Source organism: Gossypium hirsutum, chromosome A01 (genome assembly GCF_007990345.1).
Source record: "Gossypium hirsutum isolate 1008001.06 chromosome A01, Gossypium_hirsutum_v2.1, whole genome shotgun sequence".
NCBI classification, from domain to species: domain Eukaryota; kingdom Viridiplantae; phylum Streptophyta; class Magnoliopsida; order Malvales; family Malvaceae; genus Gossypium; species Gossypium hirsutum.
The window spans coordinates 32,217,182-32,235,538 of NC_053424.1; the positions used below are offsets into that span (position 1 = coordinate 32,217,182).

General features: G+C 30.3%; 1 protein-coding gene across 1 annotated transcript; it reads left to right on the forward strand.

Annotated features, from left to right (window-relative positions):
* Nucleotides 1-11,723: 11,723 nt before the first annotated feature.
* LOC107917126 (basic leucine zipper 4) lies at nt 11,724-14,787 on the forward strand. Its single transcript, XM_016846507.2, has 2 exons — nt 11,724-12,029; nt 14,003-14,787. Exons 1-2 carry the CDS (start codon nt 11,975-11,977, stop codon nt 14,482-14,484), a joined length of 537 nt encoding a protein of 178 aa, XP_016701996.1. The 5' UTR covers nt 11,724-11,974; the 3' UTR covers nt 14,485-14,787.
* Nucleotides 14,788-18,357: the final 3,570 nt, after the last annotated feature.

Sequence of the window (18,357 nt, forward strand, 5' to 3'; positions counted from 1 at the left end):
AACCATGCAATCCAACATAAAACATCATTTGCATAAATATCACCAAGACATTCATGTTACACTTGCATTTACTATCTTACCATGATTTCATCATACCAAGTTCTCAACCTGAGGATTTAAGAACATACCTGTCAAATTTTCTTATTCACCACACTTATCAACATGTCACCTTCGTTTTAGGTATTTTCCTTATTCACTTAAGATTCACCCGTTGAACACATCGGAATATAATTCGAATACAAGGATTGCATGCACATAAGTGTCATACCCGTAGCTAGACAAACTCAATAGTTTGCGAAAATTATGTAGCCAAGCTACCATGTAACCCGCCCATAAGCGAACTCGGACTCAACTCAACGAGCTCGGGCGTTCACATCCATAAGTGAACCTGGACTCAACTCAACGAGCTCGGATGCCTAGTTACATCTCACGAACTCGGACTCAACTCAACGAGCTCGGAACTCAAATATCCTAGTGGCATGTCACTTGTATCCTAATCTGTTCCCAAGATTCAAACGGGATTTTCCTTAATCACACATCTTTGTCGTTTTCCACGGAATGTCGGAGCCGATACTTGGTAGCATTTCATACTTATTAAGTAGCTCACATAATTTGCATATTACTCAATAATAACCACAAAGAATAATATTTCATGATAATAATCATCATATCATATAAATATCATTAAATTACTTAAAATGAAAATTATGTTACCACATTTACACATGAACTTACCTCGGTACAAAATGTTAAAAATCGAGCCTATTCCTCGTAAACTTTATTTTTCCCTCGATTACGACTCGAATCTTGTTTCTCTTGATCTAAAATGCCAAATTAATTTATTTAATATACACATTCATCAAAACAGCCCCTAATACGGGCTCGGATAAAAATTACCATTTTACTCGTAGCTTTTCAATTATTTACAATTGAGCCCTTAAGTTTGTACAATGAGTTACATGCATTACCCATGACATCTAGGCATAGCCGAATTTCCTAGTGTCCATAACAACCCATATTTTACACCAAAAATCAGATTTTTACCATCAATTTTATCCTTTTTACAATTAAGTCCCTTTTTAGGTGTTTTCACATAAAATTACTAAGTAAAAGTTGTTAAACACACATCAAACCATCATATTCCTTCATTATTCATCAAAATACAATTATGTCACACATGGATAAATTTTCATACATGCATCCTAGCTCAAAATATTGCTAAAAAAATGGTAGAACATGCTTTCTAGATTTTAAAATCAAAAAGAGCATTAAAAACGGGCATGGAAATCACTTACAATCAAGGCTTGAAAATGTTGAAAACCCTAGCTATGGTGACAAGAAAAATTCGACAACCCTTATGGAGAAGATGAGACCATTTTTGTGTTATTTTTCCCTTTTTAATGACTATATTTACCAAATGACAAAAAATGTCCTTAATGCCTTTCTTTGTAATTTTTCATGTACAAGCCCATATTTGTCCAAAATTTTAGAAATTGGTTAAATTACTATTTAAAACCTCCTAATTAATATTCCAAAGGAATTTCATACTAAAAGCTTCTAGAATGCAAGTTTTGCAACTTATTCAATTTAGTCCCTAATTTCAAATTAAGCACTTTATGCATAGAATTTCTTCATGAAATTTTCACACAATCATGCAATCATAACATAGACCTCAAAATAATTATAAAATAATTATTTCTGTCTCAGATTTGTGGTCCCAAAACTACTATTTCGATTAGGCCCTAATTCGGGATATTACAAACTCGATCTATGGATCCCCCTATTAAATTTGACTCTAATCCGATAGAAGTATGTCATCCTATTTCTAAGATTGCATGCAACTCCAATCAATTACGCTAGATCTACTCTTAAACAGGGTCTATTACTCCTTTGATTTAAGTACATCAAACGTGGATTAACAGCCTAGAAATATTAAACCAAGAATTAAGCACACATAATTGAGAACAAGATCCTAGTATTTATTTTGTAAAAATAGAAATCAAATAACATAACCCATCCTAGGGTTCATCTCCCTAAGTATTGAGAAAATTAGTTCATAATAGCAAATAAAAGCATCCAAACAAAAGTATAACCACAAGAAATAAAAAAAAAACTCATAATAAACTTCAAAGAAATCAAAAGGAGATCTTCAATCATGATGGAAATCTTCTTTAGAATCGGCTACAATGGTGTTTTTTGAGTTATTTTCTTGAGTATTCTCTAACGGATCTCTCCTATCTTTTTATTTTTGTCATATATAGGTCTCATAATGCCCGAAAAACCTAAAAATTAGGTTTTTCTGCATGTTTGAAGTGTAAATTATGATTTTGACATGTTCTGGATAGGCCCGTGTGACAGCCAATGTGTCTCACACGGCCTTGTGCCCAGCTTGTGTGGCCCCTGTACCTTGCTCTGATTTTTTTATTTTCACTCATTGTGCTCCAAAATACTCTCCTAAGTATAGAAACATGAATTTAAAGGATTAGGATCATAAAATTCACCCTTTTACATCGAATAATCATCCAAAAATGCATTAAGAATGGGATTAAAATATTTTACTTTTGCCATTTATTATGTTCGATAAAATTCCCCAACCAAAATTTTAAGTGCTAATAAGGTCTCTCTAGTTTAGTTAGTTAGAATGTCTATTAGGAAACGTCCTCGTTCCAGTCTTACATCTTCATCTAGTGGTTAACCCAATTCTTTCAATGACTATTTTAGAGATAACAATGATTCTTATTGGCTTAATCATTATTTTTAAAATGAAAACTTAATGTTTCTTGCACCTTTGATATTGATTTTTTAGCCAAAACAAAATTTCAGTTTCTTGAAAAATTAGCCGAATGGCATTGGATCAACTTTGTTAAAATTCATTCGTCGACTCATGCTAATCTTGTTTGAGTTTTTTATTCAAATGCTAGACTCGAACATTATGAATATGGTGAGATTGTGGTTGCTATTAATTCTTTTCTCGTGAATACTCCTATTCGTATCACTTTAGAAAATTTTGGTGAATTTTTGAAACTTCCTTCCAATAGTGAGTCGAATAAGAAAAGCCCTTATAATTCAGCCTTAAACGTTTGACACTCGTTTGCATCTGAGCTCAATGTCTATGGTCGCGTTTTACACTTTATAATCACATGGATATTGCATCCTATTTCAAAACATGTCGCTCTTCGATCTACCAACTATTGGTGGATTGACTGTTTTCATACCAATAGGCATCCGAATATTGTTTTAATCTTATTTAATAACATTACCAAACATATTGGCTAGAAGCTCGAGAGTAAGCTTTCTCTACCTTTTGGCACATTCTTGTCATACATTTTTAAATGCCTAAACATCCTAACCAATGTCGATCCTTCTTTGGATGTTAAATATCAACCTATTAACTTTGTTGCTCTTCGTAGAGCTATTTTAAAATGGATCCTCTTACCGAAAATTGGATTAAAGATGTCCATCATATCCCTCAAGATGACGACGATGATGACCATAATAACATTCCTCCAGCCAAACAAGACCCTCCACCAACTTATATATCTGCTCCATCATCTGCTTTACCTCTTTTGGACAACATGTTTGCCGCCCTCCTAGGTGTTATTACTTCCTTAAGTGAGGAGTTTAGAGGTTTTCACACTTAAGTAAATGATGCATTTGAGCATGTTAATAACAATGTTAGTGATCTAAACTCTAGGATGTCCAATATGAAGGAAAATATTGCATTTCTAATGTCTCAATTCCCTCCTCCTCCTCCTCCTCCTTCACCTCAAGAAGATTAGGATGTATATATTTCATTTTCTCATGATTTTACTCATTTTCATTGCACATTTTCCTATCTTTATGTTAGAACTTAATTTTTTATTTTGGTATCTTGTTTGTAGATACTTGACTGTTTATTTTGGTACATTAATGTTAGTTCTATGTCTTCATAATTTTTTAAAAATTTCTTTTCTTGGACTAACAACATCTCTCTCTCTCTTAAGCTTTATTTGTTGATTTTTGATATAACAAAAAGGGGGAGAAGAGAAGAGAAAGGTAATTTATTGGTATTTGGTTGATTATTTCTACGACTAATCCTTTAATGTCAAAATCAAGTGACAAATTTTGTTTTCAAAACCTTGCTTCCAAATTTCATAAAAATCAAGTCATTGATTCAAATTGAACTTTAAAAAGAGGAGTAAAAATTTCAAATTTAAAAACAAACTTACCAAAATGCTTTGTTATATTAAAAAGGGAGAAATTGTTAAACTAAGTTTTATTTGATAATATGTTTTGGTATTGTTAGAATTAGGTGACACGAATCCTTATTTAAGTAAAATACAGTGGTAAAATAAAATAAAAGAAGAATCCATATAGGATTACACTTCTTTTATTTTATTTTAGAATAAGGTTTTTTAAACCATATTAAATTCTATCTATTTGATATTGATTAGAATAAGGTGTTTCAGTCTTACTAGAATATGGCTTCACCAAGCCTATAAATAGACATAATCTATTCCTCTTGTAAAAATTAGAATTCGACATAGTGAATTTTCTTCTCTTCTTCCCGTGGTTTTTTCCTGAAAATGTTTCTACATAAAAATCTGTGTGTTCTTTATTTTATTTTATTTTATTTTTTTACAGAGTGGTATTAGAGCATCCAGATTGTTCATCTTGATCCCGGTAATGGCGTCTTTGAAGTATAAAATTCTGTTGTTGGATCGCAACACCAGATTTGCATTGTGGCAGACTAAGATGTAAGCAGTTCTTGCGCAGATGGATCTGGAGGATGCCTTACTAGGGATAGATAAGATGCCTTCAACATTAACAAATGAAGAGAAGAAGCGTAAGGATCGAAAGCCGTTAACACAATTACATCTGCATTTTTCTAACGAAATTTTGCAGGATGTGATGAAAGAGAAGACTGCCGCTGCATTATGGAAGAGGCTAGAACAAATATGTATGTCAAAAACTCTAACAAGAAAGTTGCATATGAAGCAGCGTCTTTATGCTCATCGTTTGGAGGAAGGTGCGTCTGTACACGAACACTTAACAGTGTTTAAAGAAATGCTCTCAAACTTGGAGGCCATGGAGGTTCAGTATGATAAGGAAGATCTAGGGTTGATTCTACTTTGTTCGTTGCCCCCGTCTTATTCAACCTTTAGAGACACGATTTTATATAGCCGCAAGTCTCTCACAGCTGATGAGGTTTATGATTCTTTGACCTCGTATGATAAGATAAAGTATCTTGTGGTTAAACCTGACTCTCAGGGAGAGGGTCTCATTGTTCGTGGGAGATAAGATCGGAATGCTGATAATGATCGTGGAAGGACACAGGAACAGAATCCTCACGGTAAATCTAAAGGTAGATCAAAATCTTCAAACAGAGGTAAAACTTGTAACCTCTGTAAAAAGAAGAGGCGCATTAAATCTGAGTGCTATAAGCTACAGAATAAGATTAAAAGGGAGGCTACAAATCAAAAGGGAAAACAACTAGAAAATTCTGGTAAAGCTGATGTTGTAGAAGACTACAGTGATGGTGAACTTCTAGTCGCTTCAGTCAACAATTCTAAAGTGAGCAAGGAGTGGATACTTGATTCAGGCTGCACCTTCTACATGATTCCCAATCGGGATTGGTTTACAACTTACGAAACAATGTCTGAAGGTGTTGTTTTGATGGGAAAAATGCTTCGTGTAAAATAGCAGGTGTTGGAACAATTAAAGTTAAGATGTTTGATGGAGTTGTTAGAACACTTAGTGACGTACGACATGTTCCAAAATTGAAAAGAAATTTAATTTTGTTGAGTACTCTTGATTCAAAAGGTACAGATACACAGTTGAAAGTGGGGTTTTAAAGATTTCCAAAGGCTCCCTTGTTGTGATGAAAGGGCAGAGAAATACTACCAAGTTATATGTTTTACAGGGTTCTACTGTTACTGGTGATGTAGTTGTCGCTTCCTCTTCCTTGTTAGATGATGATATTACTAAACTTTGGCATATGTGCTTAGGGCATATGAGTGAGAATGGCATGGCAGAATTGAGTAAAAGAGGACTTCTTGATAGAAAGGAATTTGTAAACTAAATTTCTGTGAGCACTGTGTTTTTGGGAAGCAAAAGAGAGTTCGATTCACCAGAAGAATCCATAACACGAAGGGAACATTGGAGTATATTCATTCTGATCTATGGGGGCCATCCAGAGTGCCTTCGAGAGGTGGAGCTAATTATATGCTAGCCTTTATTGATGATTTTTCTAGAAAAGTTTAGGCGTTCTTCTTGAAGCAGAAAAGCAATGTGTTTTCTGTATTTAAGTCTTGGAAAATTATGATTGAAAAATAGATGGGAAAACTAATAAAATACCTCCGCATAGACAATGGCTTAGAGTTCGGTTCTGATGAGTTTAATAGATTGTGCAAGTTAGAAGGGATCGTGAGACACTTGACAGTTCGTCATACTCCACAGCAAAATGGCGTTACAGAACGAATGAACAGAACAATCATGGAGAAGGTTCGATGTATGTTGTTAAATGTCAACTTACCAAAGTCGTTTTGGGCCGAAGTAGCCTCTATTGCATGTTTTTTGATCAACCGATCCCCATCCATTGCTATTGAGAAAAAGACTCCACAAGAGGTATGGTATGGTAATCCTGCTAATTATTTTGATTTAAAGATCTTTGGGTGTCCTGCATATGCTCATGTTGATAATGGAAAATTGGAACCGAGATTAATTAAATGTGTTTTTCTTGGTTATAAAACTGGTGTAAAAGGGTATAAGTTATGGTGTCTTGAAAATAAAAAAGTTGTGATTAGCAAAGATGTTTTTGATGAAACTGCTATGCTACCTAACTTATCTCTTAAAGACTCTTCCAATAAAGAAAATCAAAAGCAGGTGGAGCATCAGATTGATCCAGAGTCGACTCCTTAAGCCAGTACAAAAATTGAGAATAGAGTTGCTTCTTCACCACAATACTCTATCGCCAAAAACAAAACTAGAAGAGAAATTAAACCTCCAAAGAAGTATGTCGAGGTTGATCTAGTTGCTTATGCTTTAAATGTGGCTGAAGATATAGATGCAAATCAAGAGCCATCTAATTATTCTGAGGCGGTTAGCTGTGAAGACTCAGAAAAGTGGATGTTTGCTATGCAAGAGGAGATGGAATCACTCCATAAAAATAGAACATGGGATCTTGTGAAACTTCCTAAAGGTAAAAAGGTTGTTTGTCGTAAATGGGTGTTTAAAAAGAAAAAAGGGACTCTAGGAGTTGAAGAACCCAGATATAAAGCAAGGCTTGTTGCAAAGGGTTACAATCAAATTCCAGGAGTGGACTTCACAGATGTGTTCTCCCCAGTTGTTAAGCATAGTTCGATTCAAGCTTTGCTTGGTATTGTGGCCATACATAATTTGGAGCTTGAACAGTTAGATGTAAAAATTGTATTTTTGCATGGAGAACTTGAGAAGGATATTTACATGCAACAACCAGAGGGTTTTACAATCTTAGAAAAAGAGGATTATGTTTTCTTACTGAAAAAGTCCCTTTACGGTTTGAAACAGTCATCAAGGCAGTGATACAAGAGGTTTGATTCCTTTATGACTTCTCATGATTTCAAAAGAAGCAGTTTTGACAGTTGTGTTTACTTTAAGAAAAATAGTGATGGTTCTTTTGTGTATCTACTTCTTTATGTTGATAACATGTTGATAGCAACAAAAGATAAATGAGAGATAAGAAAGGTCAAAGCCCAACTAAGTGAAGAATTTGTGATGAAAGATTTAGGACTAGCAAAGAAGATACTTAGTATGAAGATTCTCAGAGATAAAAAAACAAGTAAATTGTACCTAAGTCAGAAGGGGTACATTGAGAAAGTTCTTTGCAGGTTCAATATGCAGAGTGCTAAGCCTGTTAGTACTCCTTTAGCAGCCCATTTCAGACTTTCATCGACTTTGTCTCCATAATCAAATGATTAGATTGAGTACATGTCACATGGTCCATACTCTAGTGCAGTGGGATCTCTCATGTATGCTATGGTTTGTTCATGCCCAGATTTATCATATGCAGTCAGTGCAGTTAGTAGATATATGGCGAATCCCGGTAAAGAACACTGGAAAACAGTTCAATGGATTTTAAGATACTTACGAGGTACTACTGATGTTTGCTTACAGTTTGGAAGAACTGAAGATGGAGTCATTAGGTATGTTGATACTGATTTTGCTTGAAACCTTGATAGAAGAAGATCTCTCACAGGTTATGTTTTTACAATCGGGGTTGTGCAGTCAGTTGGAAAGTCACTTTGCAAACTACAGTCGCTTTGTCTACCACTGAAGCTGAGTACATGGCAATTACTGAGGCTTGTAAAGAAGCTATTTGGTTGAAGGGACTCTTTAGTGAACTCAATGAAAACCTTCAAATTAGGACAGTATTTTGTGACAGTCAGAGTGCCATCTTTCTTACAAAAGATCAAATGTTTCATGAGAGAACAAAACACATTGATTTTCGGTATCATTTTGTTCGTGATATTATTGCTCGTGGTGATATTGTTGTGAGCAAAATTAGTACTCATGAAAATCCTACAGATATGATGACTAAGTCATTTCCTATAACCAAGTTTGAGCATTGCTCAACCTTGGTTGGTGTTCATTGTTGAAGTTAAACCCTTAAGGGGTTTTATGGAAGAGATGGAGAACTTGTTCGTTGAGAGTTCGCGATGAAGAACTTGTTCATTGAGAATTCGTGTCAAGGTGGAGATTGTTAGAATTAAGTGACCCAAATCCTTATTTAAATAAAATACAGTGGTAGAATAAAATAAAAGAAAGAACCCATATAGAATTACACTTCTTTTATTTTATTTTAGAATAAGGTTTTTAAAACCTTATTAAATTCTATCTATTTGATATTGATTAGAATAAGGTGTTTCAGTCTTACTAGAATATGGCTTCACAAGCCTATGAATAGACAAAGTATATTCCTCTTGTAAAAATTCGAATTCGACATAGTGAATTTTCTTCTCCTCTGCCCATGGTTTTTTCTTGAAAGGGCTTCCACATAAAAATCTGTGTGTTCTTTATTTTATTTTATTTTATTTACAGGTATAACAAATTGAATTGTTTTTGAATAAAAGTTAAAATTAGAAAAATTGACAAATTGATTTTTTTCAATTGAAGTTTAAGAGACGAAATTTTAAATCTTTGCTTTGAACACTGAGAATATTTTTTACAAAGTTCAAAAATGAATTTAAACTCTTGAACGTGATTGAATTAGTTTTAAAACAATTGAAAATTTGCTTCCTAGAAAAATTTTCGATACTAATATGATTTTTATTGATAACTTATTTTTTATCAATAACAAAACTGCTTTCTGACTTAAATAAAAATTGAACAAAAACAATAAGTATCGATACTTTTAAAATTATATCGATACCTATTGAATTTATCGATACTAAAATTTTATGTCAATACCAAATTTGCATTTTGTTTTTATGATCTTTCAAAAATTGACAAAAAGAATTGATACCCATAAAAATTATATCGATATCTTTTATCAGGTATGGATAAATCATCATTGGTATCGTTGAAAACTAACTTTAATGGTCACTGAATTAGACATTAAATGCTACTAATGTTGATACTCGTAGAAAAAGTATCGGTACTTTTTGTTGCAAGTGAATTTAATGATCTAATATTTCCATCCCCAATGACTCTATTTATTTTCTCAACAACCACAATAATTGGAAATGAATTAGAGGGTATAAATATCAAGTTTTAAAGGTCCTACAACAACAAGAGAGAATACTCAAGCTTAAAGATCAATCAAAACAATCTTTGTGCCAAATATTTTCATACTTTTACTTCATACACTTGTGAGTTTTATTTCCATTCTATTTGCTCAAGTATTTTTCATTGTAATTGAGCTTAAATTGCAAACACGTCAATCTTGTAAGGATTATTTCTTTGTTTGCTTCTTTTTATCTCTTTGAGAGGGTTTGTGTCTTAAGGTTTGGGGTAGAAACCTCAAGGAAATTTGTAATGTTAAACCTTATCCTTAAAAGTTATCAAATTAGTGAATTTTAAAAAATCCTTAGTAGTGGAAAGCTAAGGTAGTGGAGTAGGTCATCGGGACCGAATCACTCTAAATTCTTGTGTTCATTTCTCTATTCTTTTTCTCTAGCATCATCAAAATTTTTAAAATTAAAAATCAATTCACCCCTCTCTTGGCAATTTCGGTTTGATTATTTGAGTTAACAGAAATTTTTCAAAAATGGCCTGTAGAAGAGATTTTATTCAATTTAACCACTTATTTTCTATTAAGATTTACATTAATATTTTTTTTTATTGGTTGAAACACATCAGCTAGATATTTAGTGGAATTTTATTGGTTTGGGCAAGGACGAATTCAAGGGGGCTCACAAAGCCCAACCCCTTAAATTTTTAAGAATTTCAAATTAACCCTTTGAGGTTTCTAATTTTTTTTAATCTTATAACTAATTTTTAAAAAAATTATGATATTTTGTGTCTAACCCTCAAAAGTTCGCAAAAGTAGTATCTAAATTTTTTATAAGCTTTGATTTTTTTATAGGATTTATAATTTTTTATAATAAATTTGGTAAAAGATTTAGTTTAATTTGGTAAACTAATAAAAAGTAGTATCTAAATATTAAGATGGTTAAAAATAAAGTTAAATAATTACAATATCTAAATATAAAGTAGCATTTAACTATTAATTGATAAAAGGATAAAGTTCAAGACTACAAATGAACTTTGGTCTAATATGCAATGTTATACACGAACTTTGACTTTGTGTAATTTTATATATTGAATGTTGATTTTGTTCAATTTTCACAAACACCTAACAACATTATTGATATATCATCATTTTATGTCTACATATTTTATATACAAATAATTATACTTTTTAAGTATAAAAATAATTTGATCTATTTATTTAAATTTGTACAATTAAATCAAAATTAAAGTTTTATGTATAACTTTGAACCACAATTAAAAGTTTCATATTTATAATTGAACCAAATTAAAGTCCATGTATTAAATTACACATTGAACCAAAGTTCATGTGTAGTTTTGATAAGTATCCCTTAATTAAAAATAAACTTAAATAATTGCAATATCTAATACAAATTGATCATTTAAATTATTGTGTTTTTTTTTTCTAAATGTTAATTTTGGTGGTTAAGACTAACCTGAATTTAAAAGTAGCATGTTTACAGTAGGCCCAACTGATACAAACTTGATCTATTTTGAGCATGCCGGCTTTATCTAAATATCCCAACCCCTTTTATAAACATTTCTAATTTCACTCATGGGTTATAAAGAGTTTTATTTACGTATTTATGACATTTTTATCATAGAATAATAATTTATTTTAAACTCTTAAAATTGAATTAAGTTGAATTATTACTTTTTACTTTACATGAATCAAGTTCTATTTAAAAGTTGATTCATTTTTTTTTTGTTTATTTTTAAAATTTGTTACTTTCAAGTTTTTTAGGGAACTGCAAGTGTTCAAGATTCAAATCTAATAATCAACATTTTTAGGAGTTCTTCTTCAAGGAATTTCGTAGGATCCAAACCGATCATTGATATTTTTGGAAATAAATTATCCAAGCGTTTTTTAGAGTTAATTTGTGTATGATTTAAACAAATATTTATATTTATATAATTAAAATTTTCATATTTTATACTATAAAATATTTATTATTTTTTAATGCAATCAGGGATATTTATTAACTTTAAAAAGTAAACATATGACAAATGAATAAAAATAGACTAAAAAACAAATAGAATACTCTAGAACTAAAAAAGGAAAACGCCTAAAAACTTTGATATCCCCGTCAGTTGTAAATGGCCTGTCCCCCACCTTCCCTTTTCCAAAATGCCGATTCAGTTTCAACGGGGGTAAGGCCTGAGAGAAAATGAGAACGTTTCTGATGAAGGGGCTCTCAACACCCTCATTCTCTGCGATCCCGCGGTTCATGTCAGTCTGGCTCTCATGGTCGGTCCAGTTCTGATTGGTGTGTGGCATACCTGGGAACCGCACCAAGCAGGTAAATCTCTTCCTTCTTTCTGAGACTTGTTGTGGCAATGATATGGGCTAACTTATTAGCCAATCTCAGAGCAAAGAGAAAAGTAATAGTCTCAAAACTGTCTTTTTCGCTTTGTATGTTATAAATTGTAATATATATTTATTGTTAAAATATTAATATAAATATTTTTGATAATATATTAAGAATGTTATTTAAAATTTAAAATTATTATTGTTAATAATTATTATTAAAATAAATTTGTAATATTAAATAAAAATAATAAATTATATTAATAATTTATTATATTATTAAATATAAATACTTAAATATGTATGTTTAATAATATTAAACATTATCATATTTGACATTAATATTTTTAAATATTTTTTAAAAATTTAAAATTTATTATAATAGTCCTAATTTAAGATAATTTTTTTATCAAAAAATTACTGATAAATGAGTTGATTTTTGGAAAATAACTTACACTTTTAAAATGATAAGTCAATTTACATTAAAAAATTATTGACCAAATTACTTTTCATAAAAAAAAAACAAAAAAAGTTGTATAAATTATTTTTCGTAAATCAAAGAGGAAAATTTCTACATACTTCCGACCATCTACTGGTTGAACTTCTAAATGTTTATTCCCAGGAAAAAATAACTAAACTACACGCTTGTTATTTAAACCGATTAACATTTGTATATATTTCCTATTGCATTTGCTTCATGTTACCAACCACACACCGACAAGATGAGCATGAGTAAGGAGTAAGGAAGAAGAATTCCCAGCCACAATACGGCCCCCGAGCTCTCTTTCTTGACATCTATATTTTCTACCTTCAAATACTTTTTCTTTAGTATTGAGAAGGACTGAATTATCATTTCATAAAAATATTTTACATTCAATAAACATAAGTTTTACAGAAATTAGAAAATAATAATACATTAATAGTATTATATTATTATGTTTAAAGACAATAGTAGGCTACCACCTTTCTACCCTATATGTATCCCGCATGACTTATTTCTATGTCTCTCTAATAAACTTGTCACTTTTTCAAGCAAATTTTCTTTTATCTATTTTTGTTTGATTCTTCGTGATTAAGCTAAACTTGATCTTCTCAGTGACCCACCAATTCTCCCCCGGGAAAAAGATTGAATAAAAAATTGACCCCCACTACCTTTAAACTAAGGATAATTTTAAATATATATATATATATGCATTTGCTTTGAATTATAAAGCTTTCGCTCGGGGAGAATTTGGCATGTTAGCCCTCATAGTTTAAATTTTAATTTTTATTAATCCAATCATGCTTTATGGTAGTTAATTTATATGTAGGAATAGACTGAAATTAATTAAATTCAATTCACTAAAGTTGTTAATTTTCAAGCCTAGACAATTAGTTGATTTGCGACCATTTTTGAATGGGATTTAGATATTTTTAACTGGAGATGTTCAAGCATTTTTGTTTTCATTATTGATCTTAAGTCTCACTTTTTCTTTGTTATTTTTAGAGGAATGAATCTAGAACTTCTTGAGTCGAATCAAGTCTTTTTTTTTTAAATAATTTCGAATCATCTTAAAACATTTTAGATTGTGTAGACAGTATTCTCTTATCAATTAATTTTGATGATAATTATTCAAATATTTATTATTTGTATTTTAAAATGTGATTATACTTGTATACCCAAAAAAAAAATATTGCTTTGAAATGATGACTTTTTCCTTCTTTATTTTAGAAAAGTATCCATTGTTGTTCCAAAAATGTGTAATTTGTTTAATAAGGACCCTACATGTCCTTCCCTCCCTCTTTAAATACGCATCCCCTGCTCTTCTATCCTTCCCTTTTCCCCTCTTATCTTACTTCTTAGTATCAATTTAAAATTAAGGTTTTTTTCTTTCTTAATTTCTAGCCTTAATTCGGTTGGTCTACTTTTCTCTTCTTCTTTTTCTTCTTCTTTGCATTTGGTTGAGTCCAACCCAATGTTCTCAGCGGAAGAAGCTGTTGGATCACAATTACCGGCTCATGAATCCGGTTTTACACCCGAAGAACTCAATGAGTTATTATCATTTTTTGAATCAAATGAACCGGTTAGTTCAAACTCTAGTTCGGAAAATTCAAGCCGGGCGATATTTTCACCGGATGAAAGAAAGCAAAGACGCAAGATATCAAACAGGGAGTCGGCCAAGCGGTCTCGTTGGAGGAAAAAGAGGCACTTGGAGAACCTTACGAGCCAAGTGAATCGGATGAACATAGAGAACCGGCGGCTTAAGAACCGGCTACATTTAGTGATTAATCAGTGTCACGTTGTATGGGGTGAAAATGAACAGTTAAGATCCGAATCCTTTGCTCTTTGGGCCAAACTGTTGGATTTATACTGGACTTTAGCCACCATGCAATGCAATCATGATAATAGTCGACATTCTTTATCATGTTTTAATTCGAACAAATTAAGCTCTAATTCAATAAATTAAACTATTGAAAACATGAAGATGTAGGAAAAGAAGGAATTAGAGCCTTTTTTCTCTGTTCTTTTTCTACATAATATTAGGCAACATTGGTTAACAAAAGTTGGTGGGGTTTATTATCTTGTAAAAAGGTAGTTTATGAGGGTGTTTTTTTAGTTATTAGGTTCTGCACATTTCTAGCTAGTTACGGTTAAAGGGCAAAGGATTTTTGTATATAATTTGCGTAGTAGTGTAGTATATTTATAGTATTATAGTAGAGTGATATTTTAATCTGATTTTATATACATTAATAATATATAAATTTCATGACATTTGTGTTATGTTTGTGAAGCTTTCTTCTTTTTTTATTCCTATCATATTTTAACTACTTTTTCGTTGCTTTCGTGTCAAATACATGTTTATAAGTCTACTTGTATATAATTCATGGGTGGTGAAATATATGTGTATTAGTGAATGTGATGGGTGTTGTTTTACTCGTCTTTTATAAAGACTTACTGTTGATTTGGATGGCATTCATGGATAAAATAATGATAATTTTTTTCGTTGTTGTCGACAATATTAAACTGTCTTTGCAAACACATAGATTTACAAAAAATAGAATAATTAGGAACAACATTTAGAGATCAACACCAAAACTTTATTTAGGCAGTTAATTTTATTTTTTACATTTACAAAATCTTATTTGTAACATATTTTATTGAGACTATTCGTTATCTTAAGCAAAGGACGCCACATTAGAACAAAAACTTCATAATCCTAATAATTATCAATATCACATAATACTAAATTTATTCAAATCATTTTTAAGCTTCCTTTTGGATACTATAGCTTTCAAAGGTCAATCAAGCTTGTTTTGATTGTAATGAAATAAAACCACTACCTTGTATATTTTTAAAAAATTAAAAGTTTTTTAAAATATTTAAAAATCAGATCATATCATATCAAGTAATCAAATTCCTTGGATTGGATCAAATCAGATCAAGTAATAACTTTTTTATTAAAAAAAATTTTTGGAGGTCAGCCAAACTTGTTTTGGATTGGATTGAAGGACATTTGATTTATTCCCTACGCTAAGTCCTGTAGATGTAAGGAAATCGGACTATGTAAATAATTTGTTATATTCTTATTTTTTTTTGTTTTTATTAGTGCCATTTTCAATAGCTATTGTAGATATCACTTCCATTAAAACACTTTTTCTTAACAATTAGAAAGTATCCATTTCAACATAGTTGAAGGGGTTATTAACATGAAATACGAACTAGTTTAAATGATAATTTTACTTTCAATGAAAATCAAAGATTTACTTGTTATTTAGAAAAAAAAAAAGCATAAAAAGTTTATTTGAACATAATGCGCTAGTTTAATTTTTTTTATTAACTTTAGAATACTATGGTAGATTGAATGCTTATATGTAGATATGGCATAGGATTCAACATTGAATACAGTTTTCTAAACTCAAGTAAACTTGATCTGAATTATGATGTAATAATAGTATTTATTTAAATTTAATTATATAATATAATTGTTTAATATTTTATTTGTAGTGAAAAAACAAGCCACCAAATCAGTTTGAAGCTGGCCCGCGGAAAGATTTATTAGCATCATACCGACATTCCAAATTTAGCATAAAATTTGGACCCATGAAAATAGAATAACAAAGTTAATAAATTTCAATCTAAGATATGTATCTCTTCACAAGTCTTGAAGCATGCGTGCAAAGGGACACTTTCACTAGGGTCCAGGGCGAAAAGCCGAAGTCACCACTCATAATTTCCAAAACAAATCATGTGCTATTTCCCTACCCAAAAAGAAAAATTAATAAAATATGTGTTAAATGCACCAAAAAATAATATATATTTATATACAGTCGAGTCAATACGACCAAAATTGAGTTTTATATTTATTTTTAAAAACTAACTTTAGGTAATAGTACATATTTTCCATACATCAAACATAAATGTTATAATTATTATCTCAATGATATTATGTCTCCACGTCTTTTTAAAATCCAAAGTATTGGTGAGATTATCACAAACTTTGCTTGTCTCCTCATCAAATATGATTGCTATATATCGAATATTCCGGTTGCTAAAAGTTTACGCTCATCAAAGTTCGTAGCTAAATACCCCACCTAAACACAACTTTTGTATCCACCCCATTATTATCATCTTCACGTTTTTTTAAATTAACCCTTCGTCAATAAACCTTTTCATTAATTTTTTTATCTCTTTTAGATTTTTAATTTGTATTATTTATCAAATTATCCTAAAATAGATAAAAAAATTAACGACGGTTAACTTTAATAATATGGGATCCATGTGACAATTCACGTATATGTCACATAAGCAATTAATTAATTTTTAAAAAATTAAAAATATTCTTTCATAAGTTTTATACCTTTATAAATATTTTTTGAATTTTTTAAATTTTAAAAAAAATTAATTAATTAATAATATAGCAATCCATGTATATGCCCACGTCAACAAAGTTAACAAGCGCTAATTTTTCCATCCATTTTGAGATAATTTGAAAAATAGTACAAGTTTAAGGGTTAAACAAGGCAAAAAAATTAAATGAATGATTAAAATGATTTTTTTATAAAGTTGGAGGTTCAAATAAGTAATTATGTCTTTTAAATTTTGATATTTTCATGTCACATTTTTAATAATTTTCATTAGAAATTCTATTATACATGTTTGCGTGTGGAAACCATGTATTCAGAAATAAAATGTATAGTTTGAAACTTAAATGTAATAAAGTATACATAATAAAATTAAAAGGTATCAAGTATTTCGAGATAAAGCTTTTTTAAAATTTATCAACTAAAATGTTATGAGTTTAATTTTTATCATATAAAAATTATTTATTTAAAAAAATCAAAGTAATTTTAAATAATAGAATTTATTTCAAATATAAGAAGATATTTTTGTAATTTAGTTAATTTTACTAAATGGTTTTAAAGAAGTAGAAAACTATCCAAATTTCCAACTTTAAACCAACCAACCGAATGCATTGGAGTCAAAAAGCAAAGGAAAACCCAACCTTACTTTTTTTTTCTTTTGTATTTTTGTTTTTAATTTTCCTTTTTGTTAGTGAGATTCTGTATGGATCATGATGTAAACATATTATATCACTACAATGCACTTGAAAAAGATAAAACTAATATCCCTACACGTACAAGTTAGAGCATGTAAAACAAGTATTAGGTTTTTATTTATTTATAACAATTAATTAAACTTTTGGTAAACATTAATATATTTAATTAAGCTTTTAATAAAGTGGATGAAACTGTGTTAGAGGTGATGATATGGCCTCTTTTATCCAGGTGCAGGAAATGGAATCCATTTGCATGTTTAGCAGGGGCGTAGCCGGGGGTTAGCATGGGCTCGGCTCCCTTAAAATATAAAATTGCTCTAGACTCTTAAAATATTTTAAAAATTTTAAATTAGTAAAAGTAAAATTATACATTGGTCCCCCTAAAATTAAAAAAATTTAATTTAATCCTTTACAAATTATAAACATATAAATTATAAAAAATTAAAATTTCATCTGACCCCCTTAAAAAATTTTCTGGCTTCGCCCTGATCTTTAGCATCCATCAATTCAACAAAAATTGAATAACAAACACAAAATGAGAGACAGATTTGGTTATTCAATCACCAAAATAAAGAATTAACTTTATTATTATTATTATAAAAATCAGGAGCCACTGGTTTTTCCATTAAACCCATAATATTGGCTTCAACGTTGCCTAATGAAACGCTAAATGAAACTTTTTGTATTTTTCTATTTTTATTAAAAAATGTATAAATTAGTTTTTTATATTAGGTTAAAGAATAAATTAATTTTTTTATTAAAATTTTCATCTAATTATACATC

What these genes read in the sequence shown, in the direction of transcription:
- LOC107917126 (XM_016846507.2), top strand. Translation starts at nt 11,975, where the DNA reads ATGGTCGGTCCAGTTCTGATTGGTGTGTGGCATACCTGGGAACCGCAC. An exon ending in CTGGGAACCGCACCAAGCAG is followed by an intron (nt 12,030 to 14,002) that starts GTAAATCTCTTC and finishes CAATGTTCTCAG; the next exon opens with CGGAAGAAGCTGTTGGATCA.